Below are 13,240 nucleotides of genomic sequence, written 5' to 3'. Positions count from 1 at the left end.
AGGGAAACACACACATGCCACCACGACATCCATCACACAGACACTCACGTTGAACAACCATTATTGATCACAAAGACATAGTTAATAATGGGATGAATAAACCGCTGATGAATGACCCGGTGATGAATGGACCGGTGATGAATGAACCAGGGTCACTACGACTCAATACTCAACGCGCCACTCACCCACTAATTACAGGACTCACTCACGTGTCACACAGGTGCCGTAAACCATCAATGCACTAACAAAACCCGTGTCACAAACACCCCAGACATAAAGCCCATAAACAGCACTTAATGTGTGTGTGTGTATTCACCTAGTTGTATTCACCTAGTGTTGCTTGCGCGGGTTGAGCTCTGTCTCTTTCGGCCCGCCTCTCAACTGTCAATCAACTGGTGTACAGATTCCTGAGCCTACTGGGCTCCATCATATCTACATTTGAAACTGTGTATGGAGTCAGCCTCCACCACATCACTGCCTAATGCATTCCACCTGTTAACTACTCTGATACTGAAAAAGTTCTTTCTAACGTCCCTGTGGCTCATGTGGGTACTCATGGGTACTCAGTTTCCACCTGTGTCCCCTTGTTCGCGTACCACCCGTGCTAAACAGTTTATCTACCCTGTCACGTCCTCTGAAAATTTTATAGGCAGTGATCGTGTCTCCCCTAACTCTTCTATCTTAAAGTGTCGTGAGGTTTTGGTGGAGTAACCTTTCCTCGTAGCATATACCCCGCACCTTGTGGACTTTACTGTTGGCATATCTCTGAACCTGTTCTAAATTTGTGTTGTGTTTGACTAGATGTTGACTCGACGCTGGGGCCGCATATTCCAGTATTGATGTGACATTTGAGGTATCCAAGGTTCTGAATGAGTTTTTACACTAGTTTCTGAAGGCAGTTCTTATGTTTGGCAGCCTTGCAAACGCCGCTGATGTCATCCTTTTGATGTGGGCTTCATGGGACAGGTCTGGTGTGATATCAACCCCCCAAATCTTTCTTCCTGACTGTTGAAGAATTTTCTCTCCCAGCTGGTACCTTGTGTTTGGCCTCCTACTCCCTATGCCTATCTCCATCACTTTGTACTTGCTCGAGTTAAACTCTAGTAGCCTTTTGTTTGACCATTCCTTCATTCTGTCCAGGTCATTCTGTAGCCTCTTGCTCTCCTCCTTTGTCTTAATCCTTCTCATAATTTTAGCATCATCAGTAAACATTGAAAGGAATGAGTCTATACCCTGTGGAAGATCATTCACGTATATCAGAAACAAGATTGGTCCGAGTACAGAACCCTGCGGGACTCCGCTGGTAACATGCAACCCGTCCTCGACTCAAGTCCATTACATCCAGCGGTAGACCCCACAGACGCATTCATAAATTTTAACGTTTTATTCATTCAAATATATATAGGCATATGTTAGGTTAGGTTTGGTGTTTAGGTTCTGTTGGCGATTATTTGTATTTGTAGTACGTGGGTGAAGCATTTACAGCGTTGTGGTTCGAACAAATTTCGTCAGTGAAGCACTTGTTCCGGAAGTGTTCGAACTAAATCAGTTGTGAGTCGTGTGTAAACCGTTTTTTGTGGGACATTTGGGGCTAGACTCGATATATTTAAATATTAATGTAGTGAAAAACAATTACGAAGGACCACCCGCTTTTATAGTAAAGAGGGAAACTAAGAAAATATGATCATTTGAAAATTCCTAGATGAACCAGTAACTATGGATAAAATACTAGAGAATATGATCACTTATATAATTAATGGGCTGTATAATTAACTGAATCAAAGCCTCAAACACCTACATTGGGGGGTTATTACTGGAACTCAATACGTCCAGGAACTAGTGTGGTTCGTTCACCAGTCCAATGTATAATAATCTAATCCTATGAATATTTATAGAGTCATTATCTTTATCATCAATGAGAACATAGATCAAGAACATAAAAATTAATAATTATAATAAACACATGTCAATCCAATGAAACAGAGTTCTGCATGTAAAGGAATACAGATAATAGAAATCAAAGGAATACGAAAGGAGTCTTAGCTTGAAGACGATTTCCGAGAAGTTAGTTACGACTCATCCTCTGATTCTCCTGGACTCGTCATGGAACACTAGGAGTTGATTAACATGGGAAATGACAGCTCGGAGAATTCTTCACACACGCTGTAAATCAAATGGTATTCAGTAGCAACAGATTAAGCTGCTAGATATCTATGTTCAAGAAATTGAGATTAATAATAAGAGTAAATAATGACCTGTAGTTTGTTATTGTCGCACGGCATCACGACAAGCTACCCAGCTATAAACCCACCCCCTAGATGATGCATCAAATAAGGATAAAGGTACTTAGCTAATATGGGCACTGTGTAAGTTAAGGCTTGCCGAAGTTCGCGTCCTAGGCTCCGGCTTCTTAATAAAGAACACGTGGTGTCCAGCCTATCCTAGATACTGACGCGCTTCACTGGCCGGTCACGTGGTATTACATAGAACCAAATTTAACTGGTTCTGGCCGAATGTCAAATTAAATCTCTTGACGATTCAACTTGTTATGTAAAGTGACACTGACACCAGCAAAGTTAATGTCTGCAAAGGTTCTTCACACCTCACAGTGGCGACTTTCTTCTGGAGCTCTTGATGGCGTCTACCCTGGTGGCTGGGGTAATGGCGTCTCCTCTCCCGCTCCGCGTCCCGTGTTCGTTACACAAATTATTTATTATGGATATTTCATTTCTCGCAGTTGTGATTGAAATGCTCGGATAAGGACGGGTTTATTATTTAGAGGAGTTAAATATTATTATTTGCTCGTTTTATGATAGTAAACGAACAATGGAGATGAATTAAAGTCTCTCCAGGGCATTCACGCGTGACGTTAATTTTATTACTAGATAACAGTTAGAACTATAAACTCTTTATTTGGCTTTAGTTGGAGATCAGTTTATCTGTAATTAATTATCACACAGAACACTGTTGTTTATAGAGAATCAAATTCAATTCTCAGACACACTGGATATAAATGTGTTTATTACAATGGAATCTGACGCAATACTGGCGTCGGGTGACGTAAGAATTCTAGCCTTATTGTACAGATGTAATCATTAGTACATGTGAACTCTACGCTTGGTTAATTTTAATTACTACAATGATTAGTAGAATTAGTAAGAATTAATGAGAATACAACAGTGTTGTATTTGGTGTTGGAAATTTCCAACATTTTTCATTCATAAACAGGGGGTTTGGCGGGTGCATGGAATCACTTTTGGGTCTTTGTTTGGAGGACGGGCTGTAACATTACGCCATTCTTAGGTCTTACCCCTCATAGTAGCCCTCTGCTTCCTGTTGTTTAGGTACTCCCTTCTCCGTTGGAGCACCCTACCACTTACTCCTGCTTGTTTATCCAAATTATGCAAGTCTCTTATTGGGGACTTTGTCAAAAGCTTTCTGACAGTCCAAGAAAATTCACTCTGCCCATCCTTCTCTTTTTTGCTAAATGCTTGTTGCTTGGTCATAGAATTCTATTAAACCTGTGAGACATGACTTCTCCATCACCTCGCAGGGAATACAAGTTAAGGACACCGGACTGTAGTTTAGGGTCTCCTGCCATAAATCCCCGGGTGCAATTCATTTACTATATCGTAGCTCAGTCGATTAAGGCATCGTCTGGGATCGTCTCGGATGTAGGTTCGAACCCTCGTCATGGCCCTTGTGGATTTGTTCATTTGATGCATCACGCTATTGTGATCTCTGTGTGTAATGAAGTAAGGGCGAAGAGGTAGAACAGCCTATTGACATAGATCGGGTGCATGTGGGAATTGCATAAATCCCTGGTTTGTGTCTCGGAGAGACTGCAGGAACCGTTGGTAAATCAGGATGATTTTTCGGTTGCAATTCTTTTACAATGTCGTAGCTCTGTCGATTAAGGCAGCGTCTGGGATGCTCGGACGCAAGTTCGAATCCTTGTCACGGCCCTTGTGGATTTGTTCCTTCCGCTACTTTGGCTCATAACACCTGTTGTTATTGTTATTGTTGTACTCAGAACGAAATGTCCATGTAGCACGGGCATTGGTGAGCCCGTAATTGAGTTCGGTTATTCGCGATAAACTTGTTACTCTGATATTTGGGTCAAAGTTTTGAATGGAGGTGGGGTTTCCTCCTTTTTCCCTGTTTCTTTTTCGCTTCTGTTTTAGTCTTGTTTTAATAACATTATCTTGGTGGCGTATGTAGGGGCAGAATGTTCACTAGTGAGTCCCATTCTTTAACGGCTTTTCTAATCATTATAGTCGCTGTGGAATGTGCATCTAATGCAGCTGCTGTCGTTGGATTAATGTTGAGTTTGATGCGCAGGGCTTCAGTAGCTTCACATTCCAGTAAGTAGTGCAATAGTGGCGCCTCTGCTTTTGTTCCACAGATATGACACTCTTTAACTATTGGGTTTATTACCTCCCAGCAGCACTTGTAACCAAGTCTGAGTCTGTGTATGGCTACTGCAATGTCTCTGGATCTCTTTTTGTCAGGCTTGAAAGAGTAGTACCCAGTGGCTTGTTCGTACCATATCGCAGTGGATCTTCCTTCCGCTACTTTGGTTCTGTGGCGACTTTTAATAGTTGGGAGTATTTTCTTCTTCATTTGCTCCTTAATCTGTGAAAAACTTGGAGGTATTTGAACCTGTACAACAGGTAGAGCAGTGTCAGTTTTTGCTAGCGAGTCTGTCTTTTCAATTCCATCTATGCCAATATGACTTAGTATCCAATTTAGGGTGATTGACAACCCTAGATTATGGGCTTCTTTTCCTATATGTTGGATTTCAGTGATGAGTTGTATATTATCTCTTGTGTTGACTGGATAACAATGCCTGGAGCGAAGATTTAGAGTCGGTATGAATGATGACATCATGTAAATTATTCTCAATTGTATAGTTATGGCCTTCTTCAGGGCATAGATACGGGCTCACCATAGCCCGTGCTACTTAGAACTTCTTGTTCCAGGTAGCGAATCTTTAACAACATTCAGGGCATAGAATTTTGTCTGCAATGTTGAGCACCCACTGTTCATGCTCCAGTAAGCTTCATCTCATAACACTTTTGTTGTTGTTGTTTTAGATTTAGCTACTCAGAACGAAGTGTCCATGTAGCACGGGCTATGGTGATCCCGTAATAGCATAACACCTTTTTGCTATTCAATATATAGCCGAAGATGAGGTGAAGGGAAAGCACCTCTCCCCTTACTGACACACCCCCTTGGTCTCCGTCCTCAGACAACCAGTCAACCAAACAGTCTCTCTTGTAGATCCAGTTAATTAAAAAAAAAAAACCCTGACAGTTCATGATTTACCAAAAGTCTTAATAAGAACATTGGACGTAATCATTGCAATTATGAACTACTCTTGGTAGTATACGAGATATAGTGATGCTGATATTATTATTAGGTAGTGAGTCTGAGCCTGAATATGTCGGGAGCTTAGGCCTATCGCCGAGGCCTTGCTCAGTTTAATGAATTACCCCCTCAGTGAGCAGGAGGCGCGCGCGCGCTCCCGCACACACGCCGTCTCCATGACAACGGCGTGGTTGGCCCAGCATGTCTGCCTCAGAGCGTCTGGCGGCACCGGTTGTGCACTCCTGGTGTACACTGGTGCACTCCAGGTGTACACTAGAGCACTCCAGGTGTACATTGGAGCACTCCTGGTGTACACTGGTGCCCTCCTGATGTACACTAGAGCACTCCAGGTGTAAATTGGAGCACTCCTGGTGTACACTAGAGCACTCCAGGTGTACATTGGAGCACTCCTGGTGTACACTGGTGCCCTCCTGGTGTACCCTAGAGCACTCCAGGTGTACATTGGAGCACTCCTGGTGTACACTAGAGCACTCCAGGTGTACACTGGAGCACTCCTGGTGTACACTAGAGCACTCCAGGTGTACACTGGAGCACTCCTGGTGTACACTAGAGCACTCCAGGTGTACACTGGAGCACTCCTGGTGTACACTAGAGCACTCCAGGTGTATACTGGAGCACTCCTGGCGTACACTAGAGCACTCCTGGTGTATACTGGAGCACTCCTGGTGTACACTGGAGCACTCCTGGTGTACACTGGAGCACTCCTGGTGTACACTGGTGCACTCCTAGTGTGCACTGGAGCACTCCTGGTGTACACTGGAGCACTCCTGGTGTACACTGGAGACTCCTGGTGTACACTAGAGCACTCCAGGTGTACACTGAAGCACTCCTGGTGTACACTGGAGCACTCCAGGTGTACACTGGAGCACTCCTGGTGTACACTAGAGCACTCCAGGTGTACACTGGTGCCCTCCTGGTGTACACTGGTGCACTCCTGGTGTACACTGGAGCACTCCTGGTGTATATTGGAGCACTCCTGGTGTACACTAGAGCACTCCTGGTGTACACTGAAGCACTCCTGGTGTACACTGGAGCACTCCTGGTGTACACTGGAGCACTCCTGGTGTACACTGGTGCACTCCTGGTGTGCACAGGAGCACTCCTGGTGTACACTGGAGCACTCCTGGTGTACACTGGAGCACTCCTGGTGTACACTGCAGCACTACTGGTCTTCACTGGAGCACTCCTGGTGTACACTAGAGCACTCCTGGTGTACACTGGAGCACTCCTGGTGTACACTGCAGCACTCCAGGTGTACACTGAAGCACTCCAGGTGTACACTGGAGCACTCCAGGTGTACACTGGAGCACTCCAGGTGTACACTGGAGCACTCCAGGTGTACACTGGAGCACTCCAGGTGTACACTGGAGCACTCCAGGTGTACACTGAAGCACTCCTGGTGTACACTGGAGCACTCCTGGTGTACACTGAAGAACTCCTGGTGTACACTGAAGCACTCCTGGTGTACACTGGAGCACTCCTGGTGTACACTGGAGCACTCCAGGTGTACACTGGAGCACTCCTGGTGTGCACTGGAGCACTCCTGGTGTACACTGGAGCACTCCTGGTGTACACTGGTGCACTCCTGGTGTACACTGGAGCACTCCTGGTGTACACTGCAGCACTACTGGTGTACACTGGAGCACTCCTGGTGTGCACAGGAGCACTCCAGGTGTACACTGGAGCACTCCTGGTGTACACTGGAGCACTCCTGGTGTACACTGGAGCACTCCAGGTGTACACTGGAGCACTCCTGGTGTACACTAGAGCACTCCAGGTGTACACTGGAGCACTCCTGGTGCACACTGGAGCACTCCAGGTGTACACTAGAGCACTCCAGGTGTACACTGGAGCACTCCTGGTGTACACTAGAGCACTCCTGGTGTACACTGGAGCACTCCTGGTGAACACTGGAGCACTCCTGGTGTACACTGGAGCACTCCTGGTGTACACTGGAGCACTCCAGGTGTACACTAGAGCACTCCAGGTGTACACTGGAGCACTCCTGGTGAACACTGGTGCACTCCTGGTGTACACTGGAGCACTCCTGGTGTACACTAGAGCACTCCAGGTGTACACTGGAGCACTCCTGGTGAACACTGGAGCACTCCTGGTGTACACTGGAGCACTCCTGGTGTACACTAGAGCACTCCAGGTGTACACTGGAGCACTCCTGGTGTACACTGGAGCACTCCAGGTGTACACTAGAGCACTCCAGGTGTACACTGGAGCACTCCTGGTGTACACTAGAGCACTCCTGGTGTACACTAGAGCACTCCTGGTGTACACTGCAGCACTCCAGGTGTACACTGAAGCACTCCAGATGTACACTAGAGCACTGGAAAAGAGCGCCTCCTCTCTCCCACCCACCATCAACCTTCCCACCCCACTCCCGTCCCGTCTTCAACAGCATCTATCCCACCATGAACCCCTCCCACCCCACTCCCATCCCGTCTTCAACAGCATCTATCCCACCATGAACCCCTCCCACCCCACTCCCATCCCGTCTTCAACAGCATCTATCCCACCATGAACCCCTCCCGCCCCACTCCCATCCCGTCTTCAACAGCATCTATCCCACCATGAACCCCTCCCACCCCACTCCCATCCCGTCTTCAACAGCATCTATCCCACCATGAACCCCTCCCACCCCACTCCCATCCCGTCTTCAACAGCATCTATCCCACCATGAACCCCTCCCACCCCACTCCCATCCCGTCTTCAACAGCATCTATCCCACCATGAACCCCTCCCACCCCACTCCCATCCCGTCTTCAACAGCATCTATCCCACCATGAACCCCTCCCGCCCCACTCCCATCCCGTCTTCAACAGCATCTATACCACCATGAACCCCTCCCACCCCACTCCCATCCCGTCTTCAACAGCATCTATCCCACCATGAACCCCTCCCACCCCACTCCCATCCCGTCTTCAACAGCATCTATCCCACCATGAACCCCTCCCACCCCACTCCCGTCCCGTCTTCAACAGCATCTATCCCACCATGAACCCCTCCCACCCCACTCCCATCCCGTCTTCAACAGCATCTATCCCACCAACAATACCCTGCGGGCGGGCCATACAGAATCACCTTCCTGAATCCGCCAAAAATCCGAGGCAGCGAAGGTGGTGAAAAGCCCGCGGTCGCCGCCGCCCGCCGCTGCCTTTCATATTTTTCCCGCTCATAAGAGCCTGATCCTTTCATCGGCGGCCAGGAGTCCTCTGGCGGGGAATATTACCTTGACAATGTGGGTGTGGGAGTGTCGGGAAGGGGCGGAGGGTCCCCCCATGCTCATGCTCTTCGACTTGATGTAGTCTTCATGCTCTGGAGCCCCCTAGAGGTGGTTTAAGGGCTCCTCTAGGGCTCAAAAGGCGGTCTTCATGCTCTGGAGCCCCTAGAGGGGATCTAGGGGCTCCTCTAGGGTTCAAGAGGCGGTCTTCATGCTCTGGAGCCCCCCTAGAGGGGTTCCTCTAGGGCTCAAGAGGCGGTCTTCATGCTCTGGAGCCACCTAGAAGTGGTCTAGGGGCTCCTCTAGGGCTCAAGAGGCAGTCTTCATGCTCTGGAGCCCCCTAGAGGAGTTCCTCTAGGGCTCAAGAGGCGGTCTTCATGCTCTGGAGCCCCCTAGAGGGGTTCCTCTAGGGCTCAAGAGGCGGTCTTCATGCTCTGGAGCCCCCTAGACGGGGTCTAGGGGCTCCTCTAGGGCTCAAGAGGCGGTCTTCATGCTCTGGAGCCCCCTAGAGGGGGTCTAGGGGCTCCTCTAGGGCTCAAGAGGCGGTCTTCATGCTCTGGAGCCCCCTAGAGGGGGTCTAGGGGCTCCTCTAGGGCTCAAGAGGCGGTCGTCATGCTCTGGAGCTCCCTAGAGGTGGTCTAGGGGCTCTTCTAGTGCTCAAGAGGCGGTCTTCATGCTCTGGAGCCCCCTAGAGGTGGTCTAGGGGCTCTTCTAGTGCTCAAGAGGCGGTCTTCATGCTCTGGAGCCCCCTAGAGGCGGGTCTTCAGCGTCTGATAGTCTTCTTCTTTCCAGTTATCTCCGCTACTGTGCTGTGTGCAGCATCCTCACTCACTGTATATGTTTGGCTTCTTCCACCTCCTTAATCTCTTCCTTCAGCCACTTCCTCTACCGCTTCATTCATCCACCTCTACACCATCCTTCATGCACCTCCTCCACCTCTTCATTCATCCACTCCCTCTACGCCTTCGTTCATTCATGCTCCTTCTAAACCCCTTCCTTCATCCACCTCCTCCACTTCTTTCATCTACCTCCTCCACTCCTTCCTTCATCCACCTCCTCCACTTCCTTCATCCCCCTCCTCCACTTCATTCATCCACGTCCTCCATCACTTGCTTTATTCTGTCGTAACTTTATTTCTTTGTTGACGAACTCTCGTAATTCAAGTTTCTCTCTCGACCAAGTCCTGGACTCGTGTTGAAGTCTGGGTGATGACCTGGATTGTACCTGGATGAGGTTCTTAGAGTCCTTCAGCTCCCCGAGCCCGGCCCGCTGCCAGCCTCGAGAGCTTGGTCCAGCAGGCTGTTGCTTCAAAGGGAACCACTGCAGCCCGGCTGGTTCCTCATTTTTGCAGAAAACTGTCCAATTTTTCATTGAAGACTTCCACTTTTGTTCCAGCAATATTTGTTATACTCGCTGGGAGGATGTTGAACAACCGCGGACCTCTAATGTTTATACAGTGTTCTCCGATTGTACCTATGGCACTTCTTTTGTTCACTAGTTCTATTCTGCATTTCCTTCCATGTCGTTCACTCCAGTATGTTATTTTACTGTGTAAACACGGGACCTGGCCCTCTAGTACTTTTCAGGTATATATTATTTGATACCACTCCTTTGTAGTGTACATTTTGAGACATTTGAGACGATCCCAATACTTTAAGTTCTTTTATTGTCTGTGGGTACCGTATATGTTCTCTGTATGCCCTCTATTTCAGCCATCTCTCCGGCTCTGAAGGTGGACGTGAGTACTGAGCAGTACTCAAGGCGGAACAGCACAAGTGATTTCAATAATATAAGCATTATGATGCTATATTGGCTTCGTTGTGCTCTTGAAACGTTAAGTCGTCAGACATCATTATACCCAGATCCTTTACATGTGGCCTTCCTATTATGGGTAGATTTGATTGTGTTTTATACCTCTGTATTTTATTTGTCTTTAATTTGATCATACTTAGGGCCTGTAATTTATTACTTTTAAATATTTTATTTTGTTGCCCAGTCGAAACCTTTATATCACCTTGTGGTGTCATCAGAAGTAATTACAAAATTACAGAAGAAATTTTCATGTTGATTTTATGTCATCTGCAAAAGATAACACGAAGCTGTGACTTGTATTTTTGTCTATATATCATATGAAAATAAGGAAATATAATAGTGATGATGTACCTCAGGATGGTGATGGTGTACCTCAGGATGGTGATGATGTACCTCAGGATGGTGATGATGTACCTCAGGATGGTGATGATGTACCTCAGGATGGTGATGATGTACCTCAGGATGGTGATGGTGATGATGTACCTCAGGATGGTGATGGTGATGATGTACCTCAGGATGGTGATGGTGATGATGTACCTCAGGATGGTGATGGTGATGATGTACCTCAGGATGGTGATGATGTACCTCAGGATGGTGATGGTGATGATGTACCTCAGGATGGTGATGATGTACCTCAGGATGGTAATGGTGTACTTCAGGATGGTGATGGTGATGATGTACCTCAGGATGGTGATGGTGTACTTCAGGATGGTGATGGTGATGATGTACCTAAGGATGGTGATGGTGTACCTCAGGATGGTGAAGGTGATGGTGTACTTCAGGATGGTGATGGTGATGATGTACCTAAGGATGGTGATGGTGATGATGTACCTCATGATGGTGATGATGATGATGTACCTCAGGATGGTGATGGTGTACCTCAGGATGGTGAAGGTGATGGTGTACTTCAGGATGGTGATGGTGATGATGTACCTAAGGATGGTGATGGTGATGATGTACCTCATGATGGTGATGATGATGATGTACCTCAGGATGGTGATGGTGTACCTCAGGATGGTGATGGTGATGATGTACCTCAGGATGGTGATGGTGATGATGTACCTAAGGATGGTGATGATGTACCTCATGATGGTGATGATGATGATGTACCTCAGGATGGTGATGGTGTACCTCAGGATGGTGATTATGATGATGTACCTCAGGATGGTGATGGTGATGTTCCTCAGGATGGTGATGATGTACCTCAGGATGGTGATGATGTACCTCAGGATAGTGTTGATGTACCTCAGGATGGTGATGATGTACCTCAGGATAGTGTTGATGTACCTCAGGATGGTGATGATGTACCTCAGAATGGTGATGATGATGATGTACCTCAGGATGGTGATGTTCCTCAGGATGGTGATGATGTACCTCAGGATGGTGATGATGTACCTCAGGATCGTGATGATGTACCTTAGGATGGTGATGATGTACCTCAGGATGGTGATGTACCTCAGGATGGTGATGATGTACCTCAGGATGGTGATGTACCTCAAGATGGTGATGATGTACCTCAAGATGGTGATGATGTACCTCATGATGGTGATGATGTACCTCAAGATGGTGATGATGTACCTCAAGATGGTGATGTACCTCAAGATGGTGATGATGTACCTCAAGATGGTGATGATGTACCTCAAGATGGTGATGATGTACCTCAAGATGGTGATGATGTACTGGTCCTGATGTTCAGAGCTTTTCACTGTACTTGGACTCGATTTTATATAATTAACTTTCTTTTGCGTCCTGTTTGACAAAAAGCTTAGTATCCATTGCCCTACTTTACCTGCTATTCCTTTCGAACCAAATTTATGGGAAAAATCTATACATCTACCAAAATCTATACAAAGTCCGGGTTCACTACATCTGCACCTTCTGGTTTTCTTCTAATGCATCAGTTATTTTGTCGTAGTGGTTGAGTAGCTGCTTAAGGCATGATCTTCCCACTCTAAACCCATGTTGACTTGGGGTTATAGAGGTCATTGGTCTTCATAAAACTGGAGGTCTGACTCGTGATCACTCTCTCAAAAGTTCTTATTCTGTGGGACGTTAGGGCGACTGGGCTATAATTCTTAGTCAATCCTTTGCTCCCTCCCTTGTGTAGAGGGGCTATGTCTGCTGTTTTAAGCATCTCTGGTATCTTCGTAGTGTCCAAGCTGTTTCTTCACACTATACTAAGTGTTTGTGCTTCTGGCACTTTGCACTTTTTTTTTTTTTTAATATTGAATACCACGAGTCTGAACTAGGGGCTGAGGGCATGGGTATGTTGTCAATTTATCTTTCAAAAATCTTCGGCGTTCGTGTTGATATCTGTTATATTTTCAGGGGTTTGGATGTTATGCGTAAAGGAGCTGTTTCCGGATCTTCCACTTTATGCTGCTTATTGGGATGCTAAACATGTCCTCATACTGTTTTTTTTTTTAGGATGTCATTATTCCTTGTCATTCTCTGTGTATGAATCGTTACTTGTAAGCTTACAGTAGGTTCAACACTGACAGTTTTTTTTTATTTTAATTTCGCATATGTTAAGAAATATTTTGTATTTTTCGTTATCTTTTGTATGGCATTCTGTTGTAATTACATTTATTTGATCTGATATGATTGCTTCAATCTTTTTCTATCTCTTCAATCTCAATGTTTAAATTATTCTTTCTTTGTAGGGATAGTCGTATCTGCTTCAGCATTTTCGTTATTTGTTTTCCTTATCCTGTAGCGCTGTCTTCATTCTCTTTCTACAGTGATCCTCATTTTGGCTTTCCATAAAGGAACATATTTGAGACGGATTTTGTTTGCTTCGACAGT

The 13,240-nt window shown here is 46.4% G+C and overlaps 1 protein-coding gene across 1 annotated transcript; it reads left to right on the top strand.

Moving 5' to 3' along the window:
• Positions 1 to 3,530: 3,530 nt before the first annotated feature.
• LOC138352493 (outer membrane protein A-like) lies at positions 3,531 to 11,856 on the top strand. Its single transcript, XM_069304994.1, has 4 exons — positions 3,531 to 3,674; positions 6,245 to 7,409; positions 10,336 to 10,514; positions 11,503 to 11,856. Exons 1-4 carry the CDS (start codon positions 3,531 to 3,533, stop codon positions 11,854 to 11,856), a joined length of 1,842 nt encoding a protein of 613 aa, XP_069161095.1.
• Positions 11,857 to 13,240: the final 1,384 nt, after the last annotated feature.

Source organism: Procambarus clarkii, chromosome 53 (genome assembly GCF_040958095.1).
Source record: "Procambarus clarkii isolate CNS0578487 chromosome 53, FALCON_Pclarkii_2.0, whole genome shotgun sequence".
Classification (NCBI taxonomy): Eukaryota; Metazoa; Arthropoda; class Malacostraca; order Decapoda; family Cambaridae; genus Procambarus; species Procambarus clarkii.
The sequence above is the reverse complement of the archived record's forward strand: the minus strand, read 5'-3'. Positions and strand labels throughout refer to the sequence as shown.